Genomic DNA, 20893 nt, shown 5'->3' with positions numbered 1-20893 from the left:
GAAATAAGTGTAGTGAGTGTGACTTCCACTTGCTTGAGATGTTGCTGATATTATGTGAAATCTTAAATAACACGATAGTGCAAATGGAAATGCGTTTTGGAATTTTTCAGAATATTCAGTCTGTAGAGTTGCTTTATAGGAATCAGGTAGGAAATTAAAATCAAGGTTTTCAACAATGAAATTGAAAGGCTTTTCACAACTTACACATTCTTCGGCAAAGAACAACTGGAAAATGAACTAGGAAACATTTATATTGACAAACATAAATATTTATCACCAGCGCACTTTATATTCTTAGCGGCCAATAATATTCCGTTGAAAATTACCTTCGCCATTCAATGACAAATGTTGGGTTAAGTTCTCTCTGCACAACTGCCATTGAAAAGAAACGGGGTTAAACAACCTAGAAGTGACCAGAAATTTAGTGACTGATAACTTTACTATCAAAAAGAATTACCGCATCAATCTCTTGTATAAAAGGGTATAAGATAAGCTACCCACAAATGATCCAGTAGCTTCACCACTGTGGGAAAGTGAGAGGACAGTAATCAGATAAACTAAATGAGGTTCTGTACGAAATAGAATTGAACTTTTACGACGATAAGAATGCTTAACTGTGTTTGTGGATGTGATAATAGTATCGACAAACACAGTTTTCACTGTAACATTCACTAAAGGCAACACAGATGGTGGTGAAATTGGAAAAAGTGGTAATATAGTGCAATGTCTTTCCGATTGTAGAGTAATTGCAAATGCAAGTAATATCAGGAATGTGTTACAATGATATTTATTTCAGACTGTTACACTTATGAAATCTTTCAGGTCGACAATCATTGATCGACAAGTTTCAGGTGCTTTATTTGCTTCGAAATTTTAAACATTAGGCTATGCAGAGCTTTTGCATGAATCCCTCCTTTCCAACAAACGAAGCGGTCTTGCTGCACTGGAATTGTTTTCCTGAAATGTATGTCGATCTTTGAAACAAAGTGTGCTATCAGAATCCCCACACTTTCAAAATTGGAGAATGATATCGTAGTGAAGACGGAAACTAGCAAATTTTCTGCATTTGTATGTGCATACTTCCAGTCCTATGCAATTGTGTAGATATCGCTGGTCAGAGACTATTATGTGTAGCGTGTTGGTACGCAGTTTGAATTGTACTGCCGGTAGTTTAAGTTTTAACGCCACTTTGTGCGTCATAGTGACTTGTTTATGTTATTGTTTGAGAACCTAATGTGTTTTGTGAATTGACCATTTGAAAATGACTTCGACTGCATTTCAGGTTAGCTCTAAAACAGTAGCAAAATCTTAAGAGAGAAAATATTCCGAGATTCGTCAGTTAAGAAATATTGTAAGCGAATGTGTAACCGAAGTTACTTGAATTGACAGGTCGCAAACTGATACATAAATGTGCTTTACAATGATTTGTATTCAGTTGATATTTTAGCATTGCCTCTCGTTTATATATTTATTTGTAATTTGCACCCATTTTCAGCAGTCGTTAGGTACTAGCTTCCAGTAGCTAATCTTTTTGAATTATGCTCACATGATGAGGGATATAATTGTTCAGGGGACGCAGGAGGAGTAATCATTGCCATTCCCTGATCAGTTATGCATTTATATGTGCCTTGTTTAGGTGTTACTTGTTTTAACCTGACCGAAAAGACAATACAAATTAGTGAAGACACTTTTATTTCAGGATTTACCCATAATCCTCCATACACCTCTTTTTCACTATCAATATTCTGCTGCTTCAAGTAACGTTAATTACAGTAACTGTTATTTCTCAACACAAACAAAATGATTAGGCTAAATTTTTTCTTCGTCAACATTTTCTCCGCAAATTCGTTGCTGATGCTTACTGCTAGATGCAGGAATAGATTTGTCTCCCCCACCTTTTGAAGCTTTAATACTAGTTCAAATACGCTCCCATGTGTTGGTCGAAATAATGCTGTCTATAATTTGATTTCTTTCTGTATTTAATAAATAGTGACAAGATGTGGTATTGGATTTGTTTTGATATGACGGTGAACTAATAAAACTCTGTCTTGACATCATATGTCGTATGGACATCAGAAATAAGTTTGTACTTCTAAGTTGATTTGTATTCCTCATTTAGGACGGTGTGCCCTTGTTAATGAACTAGATGGAACATTTGTATTGTGGTTCCAATGGTAATGTAATGCCATAGTAATAGTAGTAGTAATATATTCATCGAAGAATCGTTACAATGATATAGGACTGGATATGCTCTGTTGTATGTGTTTAATGAGAAGAGACCAGATGGCCCACTATGATTTTGTTGAAGGAGACATCCTGGCGTTTGCCTGATAATGTGATTTAGGAAAACCTAAGCCAGGATAGCTTGATAGGCTGTGCTGTAACAAATGCACATCTCATTTAATTATATCTAATGAGCAATGGACTTTAAGGTTTTAGTTAATTGTAACAAGTTGGCTTAATAAGATGATCATTAATTACACACAGCTCATTTAGTCTTCAGACACTTGTTGCTGTGTGTGTGTATGTGACTTCTGAACAACCATGCTTTCTTACCATTTAATCCCCGTGCCCTCTCTCCTTTTTGATGAGTGAGATGCTGAGTTCAGGAAAATGGTATGACATTAGTATTACCCTGTACCTGCTTAGATGTACGAATTTCCAGTAAAAAGCGTTAGGCTTATGTCGTGAGTGTATATTATGACAGGTGGTTAGATGTCATTTTTGTTTTAATAACACATTTGAATTATGTAAGTAACCTTCATGTAGTATATGTATTTTTAAAAGCTATAATTCAACTTTCTTTTCAAATAAATTTATGTCAGTTATTTCATCTTGCTGGGCAAATTATGATTTCAGTCTATGATACAAAATGTGATGCAGAGTTTTTTGTTGGGAAACAGAAGTCCGAGTTGGCTCCTGTTCCATGATTGTGGATAATAAACTTGTGAACTGCCTGCAATTGGTTTTTGTGCTGTGCACAACAGACTGATGAACTCACTTGCTGCTGTATGGCTATTCTGTTGTTAAAATTTTCCTTACAATGAAGCTCACTTCTGCTTATTGTTACTCTTATTGTCATTTTCTGCAGTTTGAAAATAATGTCCAGGTGTAATGTATTTGGGACACATGAAAAATATCCCATAGCAAATAACTGTGGGCATGTGAGACTTGTATGTCCAAGGCACTGGCTGTTAAATGTTGATGATACAATCTAAAATGCTGATGCCATTGTCTTTGTATGTTCATTCAAAGTCAGCTGGCAATTAATATCCACTCTTAAGGACTTAATGCTTGCAGTGCTGCTTAGGCCACTAGGTGGTTTATTTATGTCCAATGTGACAATTATTTTCCCACTTACTGCTGAATTTTGTGTTATTTCTTCTATTTAGATTCAGTACAATTGCTTGGTATTAAAGTGACAACTCTCAATGAAAATAGCAGGCTCATTTGTACGCCCTGATTTAGTTTTATGCTCTGCAAGTAACTATAAAATTGTCAGAAAAAGTACTGTTTGTTGTGATTGAATGGAGTGAGAAATGTCATTACATCAATGCAATCAGTTATTCTAATTTGAGACTTTTTGTGAACAATACATAAGTTGTTGAAGTGCAGTGCTATTCCCATCCAGAAAATGGTCCTTCAAAATTAAAACTAGCTTAATCCCAGGGCTGCTGCTGACATGGTAACTTGTCGTGATCTGTGTCTCTCCAGGTGTTGCTGATGAGTTTGTGTGCCTTCTTTGTATTCCTTCACCAATATTAATAAGTCATCTTGGGCCTCCTTGCTGGTTGCTGAGTGCTAGTGATGGGCATCGCTTCCGTTATCCCATAGGTGCACCACAACTCCAACAGCAGAGTGCTGTTGACGAGTTCACGTGTTCAGTGAAATTTCTACCCCATATCTCAGTAGCTTTTCAAAGTTCTGGTATCAAGCTGTTTTGGAATACTTTATCTTTTATATCACTTTGTGGCATTATATTTTGCTTTGTTTTACTGTTCATCAGGATTGGCATCAGTGTTTTTCTCATCTTTTCTACAAAGGAAGGCAAGACATTGTTGGTTGCACTGAGAAAGAGACCATAGAGATAGGCCTACTTATGAAGACTGGCAGTGAAGATGAATTACTCAGTGTCGATATAAGTGATAATGCCCCAACAGATTCTGAAAGCAATAGTTGTAAACTGTCTGGCAGTAGGTGTAACACTAGTCTTATGTTTGAGCAAGATATCTAATAAAACAATGGAAAGTGGAGGTTGGAATAGCAGTATTATGAAAAGGATAATTGCTACTCACTATAAAGATGACATGTTGAGTTACACACAGGCACAGCTAAAAGAATGTTAGGCCTACACGTTGAGTTTTTGGCCAAAGCCATCTTCAGAAAAGAAAATATACATTTTCACAAGCAAGCACACCACATGCGCACATTACCATTACTTCTGGCTGCCCCAGCCAGAATACAGTGCAGTGTCGTGAGGTTGTGGGTGAGGGGGATGGAATGGCAAAGTTTGTTCAGGTATATAAGTTCCTCTGAATCCAGAAAATCTGGAAGTAACAAATCTTAGAGTGACAGGCAGAGATACAGCAGAGCTTGCTCCAGAATATTCAGCACTGGGTTAGGCAGGCTACTCAAGCAAACCCAGCCCATGTAAACCTCAATACACACAGACTACTTTACACAAAGAGACACATTGCAATAATGATGCAACTCTCAACTTGGCATCTAACAAGCACATCCGCAGCAGTGTACGGGTTCCCCTCCTGATTCAGGATTTGTGTGTTTTCCTTAATATCCCATCCAGTCCTTAATGTAATTCCTCCTTGTTTACTTCTTTTCAGTAAACCTTATCAGGTGTTTAACATTGGCATCATTATAAATTAAATTCCATAGTAAATATGTTTCTGAATTTGTTCCAGAAAAAAAATGAAATTCAGAACCAGAGTCTAGTTGTGAATTATGAAGTAAAGAATAGATGTACTCCTTGATTGCATTACATTTAAAATGAAGATTACGTTATTCCTCTCTACCTTAATTGAAAAATAGGTGGCGCTAGTGCAGTAAAAATTTCCAGTTACTGATATGTGTGATGGAACTTTCAGTAACCACTATTATGTTACAATGAGTTATGCTGTACAGCACACCTTGGTCTCCAGGTGAAATGACGATTGGTTATCTAGCTACTGACAAACCAGAAATGTCAGTGTTCGTCATTATTTTAGTTTTTCACCTGGAATGTGAAAGCAGATGAATTGTTTGAATCTGCTTTGTGTTGCACATTACATTTCTAGTGTAATGGAAGCTGCAGTAATTTAAATATTCAGGCCACCGTGTATCACCAAGAAACTGCTCCATAATAATGCAAGGTAGCAATTAGTAATTTTAAGCAGTATTTTTGATTTAGGAGATAGTATGACAGAAAGAAGATGTAATTTGAAACACGGAGATGCTTGCTAAGATGTAACTTTGCTTCTGAACTGGCATACTGTATTAGCAAACATAAAAATACCTTTCATCAGAAGAATGACATTTTAATAGCTACTCAAGAAAATTCTCAACAGGAACTGTGTTAAACTTGAGGAGAATGAATTTTCAACTATGAATATTGGATGCACTTCTGTCCGTTATTGTCTCAGAAATAGTTATTTTCAGATGACATTCTTTTGTTGAATTTCTCCTTTGTGTTAAAACAAGACAGATTTTGCATTTTCATTAACAGCTTTTTATCAGATTGAATAGATGGGGTGAAGATTGAGGAATTATGGGATGGAAGGTAGAAATAAGAGATGAAACACAAAATGAAGATTTTTATTGAACGGTGGATGGAGATGTGGGGGAGAGAAAGATCTTGTGGTAGAAACCTGTGGTAAACATGATTTCTGATGTGTGCAAAATTTTCTAATACTTCAGAATGCTTGTTTTGTAAATGGTGTTGCATTTCTTTGATGATGTCATTACTGTGGACAGGACAGAGCAATTTGCCAACATCAAATTTTTGTCACAAATGATTGTGGATGACAGTCCAAGAAAGTTACATTCAAGGTAATGAAACGATGCTTCATCACCAAGATCAAGAAAATGTGAGGTGTGTGTGTGTGTGTGTGTGTGTGTGTGTGTGTGTGTGTGTGTAGATCTCATGGAGCAGGATTCTCCAGCCTCTGTGCCCTGTAACAGTGAGTCTTTGAAGGCTGGCACTTGGCAGCTGCCGAGGTGACACCCCTTCATTTTATCCCTCCTCCCCTTTCCTCGTTATGACTCTCCTTCAATGGAATGTTCGTGACCTTTCATCAAACAGACGATTAACGGCTGTTCTTAGAATCGCAGCATCTGTTCGTTCTCTGCCTTTAGGAAACAAAATTGCGACCACTTTAAGCAACTCTGATTTCTTCCCCGTCCGTTTTGACCTTCCGCCGAAATGGCATTTCATCTCATGGTGGAGTAATGCTGCTCATATGGTGTGACATTCATAGTCAATCCATCTCTCTGACTACCCAGCTCTAAACTGTTGCTGTTTGCCTTTTCCTTCCTCACCTGACGTTTTCCCTTAGTACCATTTACATCCCTCCACCATTTGATGACACCAGGGCAGACTTCCTCCTCCTGCCTCATCCCTTTCTGCTAATTTGTGACTTCAATGTGCACCATCCCCTTTGGGGTTCTCCCAGAACCTGCCCTCTTGGCTGACCTTCTCAAGCAACTTACCCTCCTCTGCCTTAGCGTAGGAGCACCCACATTCCTTTCAGACGCCATGCACACACATTCCCATTTGGACCTGTCCTTCTGTACTGCCCAGCTTGCCCATCATCTCGAGTGGTCCGTTCTCTCTGACACATACTGAAGTGACCTTTTCCTGTCTCTTTGCTGAATCCTACCCCACCTACCTGCACACCCAAATTGCAGCTTACGAAGGTGGACTGGAGGCTTTACTCCTCCCTGGCGACCTTCGATGAACAACATTTCCCCAGTTGTGATGACCAGGTAGAATATCTTACAGACATTATCCTTACCGCCGCAGAACATTCAGTTCCTCACACTTCCACATGTCCTCTTCATGTGCTGTGTCCCAGTCCCTTGTTGGACTAAGGCATGCCGCAACGCAATTCTCACGTGGAGATGTGCTCTCTGCATTTTTAACCATCATCCTACAGTGGCAAACTGCATTCATTAAAAAAAGTTGCGCACACAGTGTCGTAGTGTTCTTCAGGATAGGGTAAAAGCCAGCTGGGTTTCATTCACTAGTTCTTTCAACAGTTCCCCTCCCGCTTCCTTTCTGTGGGCTAATGTCCGACAGCTCTCTCAGACCGAGATTCATTCCCAAATTTTCAGCCTGATAGTAGCAGATGATGTCATAGTGGAAGCTCTTGCAATCTCCAACACCTTGGGCCACCATTTTGCAGAGATTTCTAGCTACCTTCATGACCACCCTGCCATCCTTCATCGGAACCGAGCGGAGGAGCCTCTGGTGATACCCTTCTCTTCTCAGAATCATGAGTGCCACAATGCTGTCTTTACTATGAGGGAGCTAGATCATTCTCTCACTTCACCCCCGTCCTCCTCCCCAGGGCCAGATGATGTTCACATTCATATGTTGCAGCATCTTCCTCTTGCAGGCAAGCATTTTCTGCTTCATACATACAACTATGTTTGGGCAGAGGGCAAGTTTCCAGACACTGGCGTGAAGCCACCGTCATACCCATACCTGAGCCCAGTAAGGACAAACACCATCCTTCTAGCTACTACCCCATTTATCTCACCAGCTGTGTTTGCAAGGTGAGGGAATGTATGATTCGTGTCTGGCAGGTATGGTGGCTCATATTGCAATTTACTAACCACTACACAGTGTTGATTTCAAGTGTGATGTTCTGCAATTCATCATCTCGTCACTGTCCACCTAGGTCATGAATGGCTTTCTGCAGGAATCCCAGACAGTGGCCATGTTTTTTGATTTGGAGAAAGCCTACGATACATGGCAGAGTGCTCGTATCCTCCGTACTCTCTACACGTGGCGCTTCCGTAGCTGCTTGCCACGTTTTATTCAGATATTTTTAAAAGATAGAGTTTTCAAGATAAATGTGGGTTCTGCCTTGTCAGACACTTTTATCCAGGAAAGCAGTGTGTCTCAGGGTTCTGTCTTGTGCGTCATCCTCTTTGCTATCGCCATTAACCCTACAATGGCCTATCTTCCGCTGGGTGGCCTGTCTCCCACCGGGCATCTCAGACTCCCTTTTCGTTGATGATTTTGCTATCTATTGCATAGACTTGTCTCACTGAGTGGCGTCTTCAGCTATGTCTCGATCGTCATTACTCATGGTGCATTGCAAAACCGTTTTTCTGGCAGCACAATTGGTTTCTTCCACCGTCTTTACATCTTGGGCCTGTTGCTCTTCCGTTCATTGAAACTATGAAATTCCTGGGGCTCTTGCTCAATAGGAAACTTTATTAGTCCTCCCACATCTCTTACCTGGCAGCCCTTTGTACATTCCCTCAATGTCCTACATGTCCTGTGGTACTTCCTTGGTAGCAGATTGTACCACCCTCCTCTGTTTGTACCAGTCCCTTGTCCATCCAAAATTAGAATATGAATGTTTTGTTTATGCAACTCCACGTCCATCCCTCTTATGCTGTCTTAATACAATCCACCATGATGGCATCCGTTTGGCCTCTGGTTCCTTTTACACTAGCCCAGTTGAGAGTGCGTATGGAGAAGCTGCCAAACTACCACTTTCTTACCACCGTGACTTTCTCCTCAGCAGATATGCATGCTGTTTGTCTGCCATGCATGGCTACTCACCTTATGCCTCCTCCTTTGATGACTCTTTTGATTGCCAGTATGGGGCACATCCCTCTTTTCTGTTACCTTCTATAGCTCGCTTTTGACTCTTGCTTCGGCAGCTTAACTGCATGCTACCTGCCACTTTCCTGATGGGTGTGAACCCTTCACCACCTTGGCTTCATGTGGCGGCATGTGTTCACCTTGGCCTTCATTCGCTTCCTAAGGACACTACTCGGGCCTTGCTCAGTTGCCTTTAGTTTCATGACCTTCGTATTGAACTTCACGATAGTACCTCTGTGTACACTGATGGTTCTTGGGCTGACCATTTTATCAGGTGTGCCTTCATCTTTAGCACTGATGTTTTTTGGTATCAGCTTAGAGAACACTGCTCAGTATTTACAGAAGAGCCCTTTGCCCTGTATCGAGTCACACAGTACATCCTGTGACTCAGGCTTTTCAATTGCTTCACCTGCTCACACTCTCTGCTCTTCAAAGCTTCTCAGTACTGTACACCGTCCATCCCTTAGTGCAACAGGTCCAGGAAAGCTGTCACTTGCTCACTCTTTGATGGTGATTTTTATATGGGTTCCTGGTCACATTGGTCTGACAGGAAACGAGGCCGCTCACTGATGCTGCTGCCGAGGCTGCTGTCCTCGTACCTCAGTCCGCTAGTTATTACATTCCCATCTCTGTGTTGCCTTCTGTTTGCAGGTGGTGTCACTTTGCTGTCACCACAGGTCCTCCCTTCATGATAACAAGCTCCGGGTTATTAAGCCTCTCTGAGGCCTGGACGACCTCCTCTCGACCCTCTCACTGTGAGGAGATCATTTTAGCTATGTTGTGTATTGAGCACTGTCTTTTCAGCCATCACTGTTTATCAAGTGATGTTCCGCCACCACTTTGTGCTTATTGCTCTCAACCTTTGATGGTTCACCATTTCCTGACAGAGTGCCTTTTTTTTTTTTTTTTTTTTTTTTTTTTTTTTTTTTTTTTAAAAAAAACCATTTACCTTCTCATTTGTGCTTGCCATCTGAGTTATCAGTCATTTTAGTGAACGACACATGGGACTTCGACCGTGTTTTACTTTTTATCTGTCTTAGCAATATGATGGACATTCAATTTTAATTCAGAACCTCTCTCTCTATGGTGTATTTATAGGCCTTTTTCCATGTCCCCGTTTTTAGCTGTCTTCTGTTCTGTCGATTGGAACTGACCTGTAGTCATATTTAGCTCCTGTCTTTGTCTTTGTGTGCTACTGTTCTGACATGGGCACGTATGACCGTGGTTGTTTTTGCATCCTAAAACAAACAAAACAAGCACCTTTGGCAGAAGCTGTCATGGTGAATTTTATTCTTTAAAACATTGTGTGTACATTCAAAGAATGTAATTCTCCTGGTGTACTTAATAATGAAATAGTTCATGGATAAACGGGCAGGCATCAGCATCCAACGGGCACAGTATTTTGGCAAGTGACCAAGTGCATTGATGAACTAACCATCTTGTGCTTTCAGGTTTTGCCCCTCCCTTTAATCTGCTGTCTGCACTCATTATAATCTCCTGCCCTCATTCCCCCATTTTACATGGTGCTCAGTCCCATGTTCACACCTAGTACATATATTGACTGAACCTCTGCTGTTCTCTGCCTATGTCCGAAGTCATTTTCTTGTGGGATAACTCCTGCCTCTTCATCAGCCTAATTGTGGGTTCCCGGGCCTTACTAAGGATGCAGACATTGTCATGATTTATCAGTGATTCCCTTACTTGAATCTGTATAGATTCCTTAAGGACATAGTCCCAGAAGTTAAATGTATGTGTCAGAACCTTAGTATGGCCGTAATCCAGTTTGTAATTCAGACTGCCAACTCGATAGGCTACTGTTATATGGTGTGCTATTGGTGTTATCAGTGATGATCTTAAACAATATGCACAGTCTGACCACACGTCTTACACAATGGTGGGGTACTCAATAGACTTCTGGATTTTTGCAGACCGAGAGTGTCTTTGACAGTACCAAGCAGTGCCTGTGCTTTAGATGGTGTGTGGTAGAACATTGTCGCTTGGTGTTTCTGGAGAATTCTTTTTATCTTTTCAGGTAATGTGTCACAAAAAGGAATAGATGCAGTGTCCACATTGTCCTGAGGTTCCTCCTATTTCCACTGGTTGTATAGTGGGTATAGGACATAGGGCTCTCAGAATTTGCCACTCTCTGTTTGTGGAATAGTTTGTTTAAACTGTTGATATTAAAAGATAACTGAAATGTAGACTCCTTTTATCAGAGGGCCTTTACAAGATTCCTTAGAACTTACTGGTCAGAAATTTGACACAGACCACCAGTCTTTCTAGGTATGTCTAGATGTTGACATACTTTCTTTTCAACAGTGGCCACTACAAGCGGAAAGGAGTAGCTGTGAGTAGTTCACTTTCACCAGGTGGAACATTTCACAGAGGAAGCCATGGAATCAGACCAGTGGAAACATACTACCCGATGTGTAGAAAAATCATTTATCATACAGCTTCATGAACGAGACAATGTGGTTGATTTACTCATACATCGCAATTCGATGCACCAGAATGTCAATTTTACCATGGACGTTAAAATGGATGGAGTGCTCCATCTATGGATGTTCTGGTTAAAAGAATGGGCAGCATGTTGTGCCACAGTGTGAAATGGAAGAAGACGCATATCAAGAGCCACTGCCACTGCCCAGCACAGAAGAATAGTGTGTTCAAAACATTGGTACAGTTCATTCACACCATCTCTGACGTAAACATTTGAGGACAGCTTTACAGAATAATGGTTACAAGGAGGAGAAAATTTGGAGAGCACTATTCCCTATACCGACTGCACTCTCGGTGGAAGATGCAGCTATTCTATTTATTCCTTTTTATGGCACATTACCAGGAGAGAGAGGATGAATTTTCTGGGTACAGAGAGGATGAATTTTCTGGGTACACCAAGTGAAGTGTCTTTCGCTCACCAGGTAAAACATGGTCACTGCTTGGTAGTGTCAAAGACAACTTCAATTAAAGAAATTAGGCATCTGTTGGACGCCCTGCTGATGTGGCAAGATGTAAGTAGGTCAGATTAAGCATACTGTTGAAGACAGTTGCCCAGAACACCAACAGGACACCAGATTGCAGCAGCCGAGCAAGACGACAGTCACATAACATCTCCTATCAGAACAATACGAAATGGACGGCGACTATACTAATGTTCTGACACTGATGTGTAACTGCGGAGACTGTGGCATTAAAGAATGTACAAAGATATGAGTAAGGGGATTGATCAGTCATGGTAGCAGCCACACACTAAGGCCTGGGAACTCCTAATTACTCTGATTAAGAAGAGGAAGGAGATGCCACACAACAAACTGCCTTTGAGGTCAGGCAGAGGAAAAGCAGAGGTTTTGCCAGCACTTGTACATGGGTGTGAAGCAGGGCTGGAGCAATGTGGTAGTGGAAGGAGTGGGGGAGGAGATGTTGGGTGGGAATGGTGGTTATAATGACTGATTAGAGAGGGGGCGAGAGTAAAAAGAGAGAAGTGCCGTGCCAGTTCTCAAGCAGTCAGTTCATAAGTGTCGCTGATGATGGCAATATGGTCGCCTCCTGAAATAAGGTGCCCATTGGAAATTGACATTGGGCCATTGACTAATGTACTATTTCATCAGAAATAACATACTTTGCACAGAATATCAACTAAATGTAGGAAAAACTAACATGAAAATGATGGGTAGAATTGAAAACAGGTGTGCCCAACACGAAAGTTGGGAATGGAATAGTGGTAAGCCTGCAAGAACGATCCTATGTGGGATGAATTATAATGCAAGATTGCCAAACCAAGGAAGATGTAAGAAATAGATTTGTTCAGGTTACGAGGTTTCACATGTAAGAGTGTGCTACTGATACAAAATATTGCATTTATGGAGCACAGTTATAAGGAGCTAAAATTCTCTCATTGGAAATTCAGAAGTTGTGAAACTGGAAGTGTGTAAAAAGTGGTCATTTGTTTGTTTGTTGTGAAACCTAGTGATCACTTACTGGCTTTCGTCAGTCAGTAAGGCAGCAGCCACCACCAAGAGAGAGCACAGGGAAGTAACAGATTTCATGACATTTTACGAGTTCCTAACCAGAAGCGAATTATATAGTTTCATCTGTATGCTTTGGTAGCTCAGTTTTTGAATTTCTACGTGTTAATTTAATATTTAATAGACACACTTCTCACATTTTCGTCAGTGTCTACGATAGCCTAGAGTTTCGTAGCATATGTCGATAGTCATTTGTTTGCCACTGTAATGTAGCTTTCTGCCATCTTTAGTGTGAAGAGGGATTGTGATCACCGTGTGCAGATGTGAACTGAATTGGTGACACTTCGCTCTCAGCTCCAGGCTGTGTTGGTTTTCGTCACACAGCTTGATGCTGCATTGGCTTGTCAGCACTGTTATGGACCAGCCATGTGGATCCAGCAGGCATCTAGCAGAACCCATGAGTCCGCCGATTGGTCTACATCAGTGTGGCCAGCCCAGTTACTGCTTGGTTGAATGGGAGGTTACCTCGGGGTGTAGAAGGCTGCAAAAAACTTCACAGGGAGGGGGCGCAAGACCTCCCCGGTTAGTCTGACAAACAGGTTCCAGGTGCTATCTGTAGATGACAATGTCCCTCACCCAGATGCAGTTGCTTGTCCTGTTTCAGAGGAAACCTCTGTCTGCAAGATCTGGATAATCAAAGAGGGTGGGGTTATTGGAACTCCAACGTGAGACGTACTTTGGAGTCTTGTAGGGACATAGCTGCCAAGGTGGTGGAAAAGGCCAATGTGCACTCAATGTGCATATTGGGTGGAGTCATTCCAGACGAGGTATGGGTGCTTTTGGATGCCATGGAGAGCAATTGCAGGTGGTGGATCATGTCAATACCAATAATGTGTGTCATTCTGTATCAGAAGAGCAGCTGTCAGAAGTGGTAATAGCTGCCAGTCTTGCTTGCGAGATGAAAGCAGAGCTCACCACTTGCAGCATAGTTGATAGGAAGGATTGCGGACCTCTGGTATGTAGCTGATTGGAGGGTCTGAATGAGAGGCTCAGATGGTCCTGCAACCATGTAGGCTGCAGAGTCCTCAACTCGGACCATAACGTGGTGGGGTTTTGGGTTCCACTAAAAATCAGGAGTCCATTACACACAGGACACGACTACAGGAGTAGCGGGGTTTTTGTAGTGTGGATTGGTCGGGTTTTCTCAGTTAGAGGGTCTTGGAAAAACACAAAAAGGGTTTCAATCCCAAAGGGTGCAAGTCAAACACGGGTACAACTTAAATCTAGGAACCCTCAGTATAACAGTTGTAAATTGTCATAGCTGTGTAGGAAAAGTACCATAGCTCTAAGCGCTAATAGAAAGCACCGACTCTGAAATCGTTCTAGCCTCTCAAATCCGGCCAAAGCAGGATAAGTTCAGCCAAATTTTTTGCGAAGGACCTAATGTTATCCAGAAAGGTGGCAGCTATACATTTGTTGCTCTTAGTATTAGTTTATCTTGTAGCGAAACTGAAATATATACTTCCTGTGAGTTAGTATGGGTAGGGACAACTGAAATAAAATAATAATTGGATCCTTTTACTGACCTCCCAACTTGGCTGATACAATTACTGAAAGGTTCACTAATTTCAGACATGTACTCGAATCATACAATTATAGTTTGTGATGACCCTCGATATGTTGGCAAAAATACATGTTTAAATCCAGAGGTATGTGTAAAACATCATTAAAAATTGTGCTAAACTTATTCTCTGGATATTGTTTCGAGCAGTTAGGTTTTGAGCACACTCGAATAGTAAACAGTTGCGGAAACACACTTGACCTCTTAGCAACAAATAATCTGAACTAATAACGAGCACAGGATTGTTGTAGCGAGAGTGAATACCATAACTCTCAAAGCCACCAAAATTAAACCAGAATCTATTCAAGAAAGCAAATAAAAATTTGCTTGACATCTTCCAAGTTAATAATGTAAGTGCAGACAACATGAATTCAGGGAAATAGTTTCAGCAGACTTAGAGATTTATACCAAATAAATTAACAAACACTGGGCTGATCCCCCGTGGTATTCAAAACAAGCTACGGTCGCAGGTTCGAATCCTGCCTCGGTCATGGATGTGTGTGCTGTCCTTAGGTTAGTTAGGTTTAAGTAGTTCTAAGTTCTAGGGTACTGATGACCACAGATGTTAAGTCCCATAGTGCTCAGAGCCATATTCAAAACAAGTCACAACACTGTTGCAGAAACAAAGAAAAAAGCATGTTAAATTTGAACGAACGCGAAACGTCCAAGGTAGACGATCATTTACAGAAGCTCAAAGTTTAGTGCGGACTTCAATGCAGGGTGGTTATAATGGTTCTGCAACAGAACTTGTGTCTTGAAACCTGGCAGAAAATCCAAAGAGGTTCTGGTCATATATAAAGTAAGTTAGTGGCAAGACACAATCAAAGCCTTCTCTCCATGATCCCCCCCAATGAACCATGGACCTTGCCGTTGGTGGGGAGGCTTGCGTGCCTCAGCGATACAGATAGCTGTACCGTAGGTGCAACCACAACGGAGGGGTATCTTCTGTTGAGAGGCCATACAAACGTGTGGTTCCTGAAGAGGGGCAGCAGCCTTTTCAGTAGTTGCAGGGGCAACAGTCTGGATGATTGACTGATCTGGCCTTGTAAAACTAATGAAAACAGCCTTGCTGTGCTGGTACTGCGAACGGTTGAAAGCAAGGGGAAACTACAGCCGTAATTTTTCCCAAGGGCATGCAGCTTTACTGTATGGTTAATGATAATGGTGTCCTCTTGGGTAAAATATTCCAGAGGTAAAATAGTCCCCCATTCGGATCTCCGGGTGGGGACTACTCAAGAGGACGTCGTTATCAGGAGAAAGAAAACTGGCATTCTACGGATCGGAGCGTGGAATGTCAGACCCTTTAATCGGGCAGGTAGGTTAGAAAATTTAAAAAGGGAAATGGATAGGTTGAAGTTACATAAAGTGGGAATTAGTGAAGTTTGGTGGCAGGAGGAACAAGACTTTTGGTCAGGCGAATACAGGGTTATAAATACAAAGTCAAATAGGGGTAACGCAGGAGTAGGTTTAATAATGAATTAAAAAATAGGAATGCGGGTAAGCTACTACAAACAGCATAGCGAACGCATTATTGTGGCCAAGATAGACACAAAGCCCACGCCTACTACAGTAGTACAAGTTTATATGTCAACTAGCTCTGCAGATGACGAAGAAATTGAAGAAATGTATGACTAAATAAAAGAAATTATTCAGATAGTGAAGGGAGACGAAAATTTAATAGTCGTGGGTGACTGGAATTCGGTAGTAGGAAAAGGGAGAGAAGGAAACGTAGTAGGTGAATATGGATTGGGGGTAAGAAATGAAAGAGGAAGCCGCCTGGTAGAAATTTGAACAGAGCGCAACGTAATCATAGCTAACACTTGGTTCAAGAATCATAAAAGAAGGTTGTATACATGGAAGAAGCCTGGAGATACTGACAGATTTTAGATAGATTATGTAATGGTAATACAGAGATTTAGGAACCAGGTTTTAAATTGTAAGACATTTCCAGGGGCAGATGTGGACTCTGACCACAATCTATTGGTTATGAACTGTAGATTAAAACTGAAGAAACTGCTAAAAGGTGGGAATTTAAGGAGATGGGATCTGGATAAACTGACTAAACCAGAGGTTGTACAGAGTTACAAGGAGAGCGTAAGGGAACAAGTGGCAGGAATGGGGGAAAGAAATACAGTAGAAGAAGAATGGGTAACTTTGAGGGATGAAGTAGTGAAGGCAGCAGAGGATCAAGTAGGTAAGAAGACGAGGGCTAGTAGAAATCCTTGGGTAACAGAAGAAATATTGAATTTAATTGATGAAAGGAGAAAATATAAAAATGCAGTAAATGAAGCAGGCAAAAAGGAATACAAATGTCTCAGAAATGATATCGACAGGAAGTGCAAAATGGCTAAGCAGGGATGGCTAGAGGACAAATGTAAGGATGTAGAGGCTTATCTCACTAGGGGTAAGATAGATACTGCCTACAGGAAAATTAAAGAGACCTTTGGAGAAATGAGAACCACTTGTATGAATATGAAGGGTTCAGATGGAAACCCAGTTCTAAGCAAAGAAGGGAAAGCAGAAATGTGGAAGGAGTATATAGAGGGTCTATACAAGGGCGACGTACTTGAGGACAATATTCTGGAAATGGAAGAGAATGTAGATGAAGATGAAATGGGAGATACAATACTGCGTGAAGAGTTTGACAGAGCACTGAAAGACCTGAGTCGAAACATGGCCCCAGGAGTAGACAACATTCCATTAGAACTACTGACGGCCTTGGGAGAGCCGGTCCTGACAAAACTCTACCATCTGGTGAGCAAGATGTATGAGACAGGCGATATACCCTCAGACTTCAAGAAGAATATAATAATTCCAATCCCAAAGAAAGCAGGTGTTGACAGGAAAATTACCGAACTATCAGTTTAATAAGTCATGGCTGCAAAATACTAACGCGAATTCTTTACAGACGAATGGAAAAACTAGTAGAAGCCGACCTAGGGGAATTTCAGTTTGGATTCCGTAGAAATATTGAAACACATGAGGCAATACTGACCCTACGACTTATCGTAGAAGCTAGATTAAGGAAAGGCAAACCTACATATCTAGCATTTGTAGACTTAGAGAAAGCTTTTGACAATGTTGAATGGAATACTCTCTTTCAAATTCTGAAGGTGGCAGGGGTAAAATATAGGGAGCGAAAGGCTGTTTACAATTTGTATAGAAACCAAATGGCAGTTATAAGAGTTGAGGGGCATGAAAGGGAAGCAGTGGTTTGGAAGGGAATGAGACAGGGTTGTAGCCTCTCCCCGATGTTATTCAATCTGTATATTGAGCAAGCAGTGAAGGAAACAAAAGAAAAATTCGGAGTAGGTATTAAAATCCATGGAGAAGAAATAAAAACTTTGAGGTTCGTCAATGACATTATAATTCTGTCTGAGACAGCAAAGGACTTTGAAGAGCAGTTGAATGGAATGGATAGTGTCTTGAAAGGAGGATATAAGATGAACATCAACAAAATCAAAACGAGGATAATGGAATGTAGTCAAATTAAGTCGGGTGATGCTGAGGGTATTAGATTAGGAAATGAGACACTTAAAGTAGTAAAGGAGTTTTGCTATTTGGGGAGCAAAATAACTGATGATGGTCGAAGTAGAGAGGATATAAAATGTAGACTGGCAATGGAAAGGAAAGCGTTTCTGAAGAAGAGAAATTTGTTAACATCAAGTATAGATTTAAGTGTCAGGAAGTCGTTTCTGGAAGTATTTGTATGGAGTGTAGCCATGTATGGAAGTGAAACATGGACGATAAATAGTTTAGACAAGAAGAGAATAGAAGCTTTCGAAATGTGGTGCTACAGAAGAATGCTGAAGATTAGTTGGGTAGATCACATAACTAATGAGGAGGTATTGAATAGGATTGGGGAGAAGAGAAATTTGTGGCACAACTTGACTAGAAGACGGGATTGGTTGGTAGGACATGTTCTGAGGCATCAAGGGATCACCAATTTAGTATTGGAGGGCAGTGTGGAGGGTAAAAATCGTAGAGGAAGACCAAGAGATGAATACACCAAGCAGATTCAGAAGGATGTAGGTTGCAGTAGGTACTGGGAGATGAAGAAGCTTGCACAGGATAGAGTACCATGGAGAGCTGCATCAAACCAGTCTCAGGACTGAAGACCACAACAACATCAACAACCCTTCATGATAGCAATGGAAATACTACCGATGATAGTGCTGCTGAAACATTGTTTACTAAACATAGCCTTCCAAAATTCCTTCACCAAAGAAAACGAAGTAAATGTTCCAGAAATAGAATCAAGAATAGCAGCCAAAATGAATAACTTAGAAGTAAATATCCTTGGAATAGTGAAGCAACTTAATAAAATTAAGTCTTGTGGTCTAGGTTGTATACCATTTAAGGTGCATTATCCAAGGGTCAGCACCCCCCCCCCCTCCCCTCCCCCGTGACATGTGCTGCCTGCTCGCTCAAAACGGCGATGCTATAGAATTTCTTCTGCAGTTGCCCTGTTTGCTGAGGCATGGTCTAGGTGTAGCTGCGACACCAGCACTATGGGCTGGAGAGAAGCGCTGTCAAAGTGAATCTGACTTTGCACTACTTCGAAATTTTACTACAAGAACAAAATGACCAGTCACTATTATTGTGGCTCCTAAACTCAACGCCAATGACGAAGAAGAAGTTTAACAGCTTTTTTGCGGCACATATCAGTGAAACTCTTACAATATTTTGAGTAACTTGCACCTTGCAAATGACGCAAAATTCAAACTTTATTTAGGTTAGTTTGCGCATATTTCACACCTTACAGAAAGAAGTGCAGCCTATTCAAGAAACTCATCAGTTCAGCTGAGAATCTCTCAGTAATGCTTATTTTCTCCTCTAATACACAAATATTTTGCTAAAGTTATTAAAATAATTTTTCTCTTTGTCACAGTTCTAATAGTTTAACAACTGGTAACATTTTAACGAATTATGGAACATTCAGTAGTCCGCCTTTTAGTATAAAGAATGAATGTTTTCAGATGGTAGTTGGACCCTACCTGCTACATGCTGTCACATTTCTCCTTGAAAGTGAAGACAGTGAAACATCTGGAAAACAGCTATTTATTAATGCTCTCGCATTTCATTTAGGTAATAACTTATACACAGTACTGGATCACCGTGATGAAAACCCTTAGTTACTCTCCCATCATTGACAAGTTTACAATAACGAAGAGAGAGAGAGAGAACTTAATGTAAACCGTATTCATTAAAACGGCAAGCTGTTTTAGTGAAAGTTAAAAACAACACATAGTCCTCATAAGTAAAATTAATGCTGTGCACTCCTGAAGACTGGCCCACGCGTCTGATGCCTAACAGGTGACTGGGTAATGCATAATTCTCAGCCCTGGGTCGACAGGTAGGGTTTGCACGTACCCCCTGGTATAGACCAGGTCCAGGGAGGGGGTGATTGCCTAAGCTGCAACCTTCCCAAATTGCCAATTGGTCCCTCTGTCAGATGTTCGGGAAGTGTGACCTGCGGTGTGAACAATCACCTAAGGCGGGCGCGGGCCCTTGTGGAGGGAGCCCCCAGTTGGAAAGAGTGTGCAATCGAAGATGCTGGCAATCACAGGGGAATTTCTCGCGATGAGTCAATCGTACTCCCCATCGACGTCTATGAGATGTAAACATAATGAGGCTACTGATTTGAAGACCGTTGCCACTGCACCGTGGTTCCTTGTGGTCTCACATACTGAAGACGGTCAGTCCTTCGCCACAGTCAATCCGCTTATTATCCAGAAAGGTGTTGTAGTTGCTGGCCCTGTGTAATTCTGGTCTTGTTTACAGAATGGCACTTTGCTTTTGGAGATGGCTTCTGATTCTCAAACACAGCTGCTTGCTGCCTTGCTTCTCCATGGCTACCCTGTTCGTGTTGAGGCACATAGAACTTTGAATTCTTCCCGTGGTGTAATTTACACCAGGCTTCTTGATGGTCTAATTGAGGCTGAAATACAATCTTACCTCTCTGATCAGGGTGTCATTGCCGTCAATCGTGTAATGAAAAAGGTTGAGTCTTCCTTGGTGGCCACCCACACTCTTTTCCTCACCTTTGATTGGGTGGTGCTGCCATCCAAGATCAAAGCAGGCTACGAAATCATCACAGTCCGGCCGTACATTCCGAATGCGATGCGCTGCTACTAGTGTCGTCATTCCAACCACACTGGAACATCTTTTTGATACCCAGCCAAATGTGTAACCTGTGGCAGGGATGCACACAAGGCGAATGTCCGCCTCCTCCTCCCCTCCGTATCAACGGGAATGGCGGCCATGCTGCCTCCTCTTGTTATTGTCCTGTGTATGTAGATGAGCGGGCTGTTTAAGAGATTCGGGTAAAGGAAAAAGTGCCTTACTCAGTAGCTCGCTAGTTACTGGCTAGTCGCAAACCTTGTGTTCTCCCGTCTGGCACCTATAGTTCTGTTCTTGTTACCCCTCACTCCATGAAGGACATGGCCACGCAGACATGCGACCTCAAATTCG

The 20893-nt window shown here is 41.4% G+C and overlaps 1 protein-coding gene across 1 annotated transcript in view; it reads left to right on the top strand.

Moving 5' to 3' along the window:
• The first annotated feature begins 1165 nt into the window (after nucleotides 1–1165).
• LOC126419033 (protein abnormal spindle) overlaps nucleotides 1166–20893 on the top strand; it is a 165299-nt gene continuing 145571 nt past the window's right edge. The window contains exon 1 of the mRNA XM_050086093.1: nucleotides 1166–1282. Coding sequence (XP_049942050.1) covers nucleotides 1262–1282 — 21 coding nt within the window. The 5' untranslated portion in view covers nucleotides 1166–1261. The remainder of the gene's footprint in view (nucleotides 1283–20893) is intronic.

Source organism: Schistocerca serialis, chromosome 9, assembly GCF_023864345.2.
Source record: "Schistocerca serialis cubense isolate TAMUIC-IGC-003099 chromosome 9, iqSchSeri2.2, whole genome shotgun sequence".
Taxonomy (NCBI): Eukaryota; Metazoa; Arthropoda; class Insecta; order Orthoptera; family Acrididae; genus Schistocerca; species Schistocerca serialis.
Note: the sequence above shows the minus strand (reverse complement) of the source record. Positions and strands in the feature narration are given on the sequence as shown.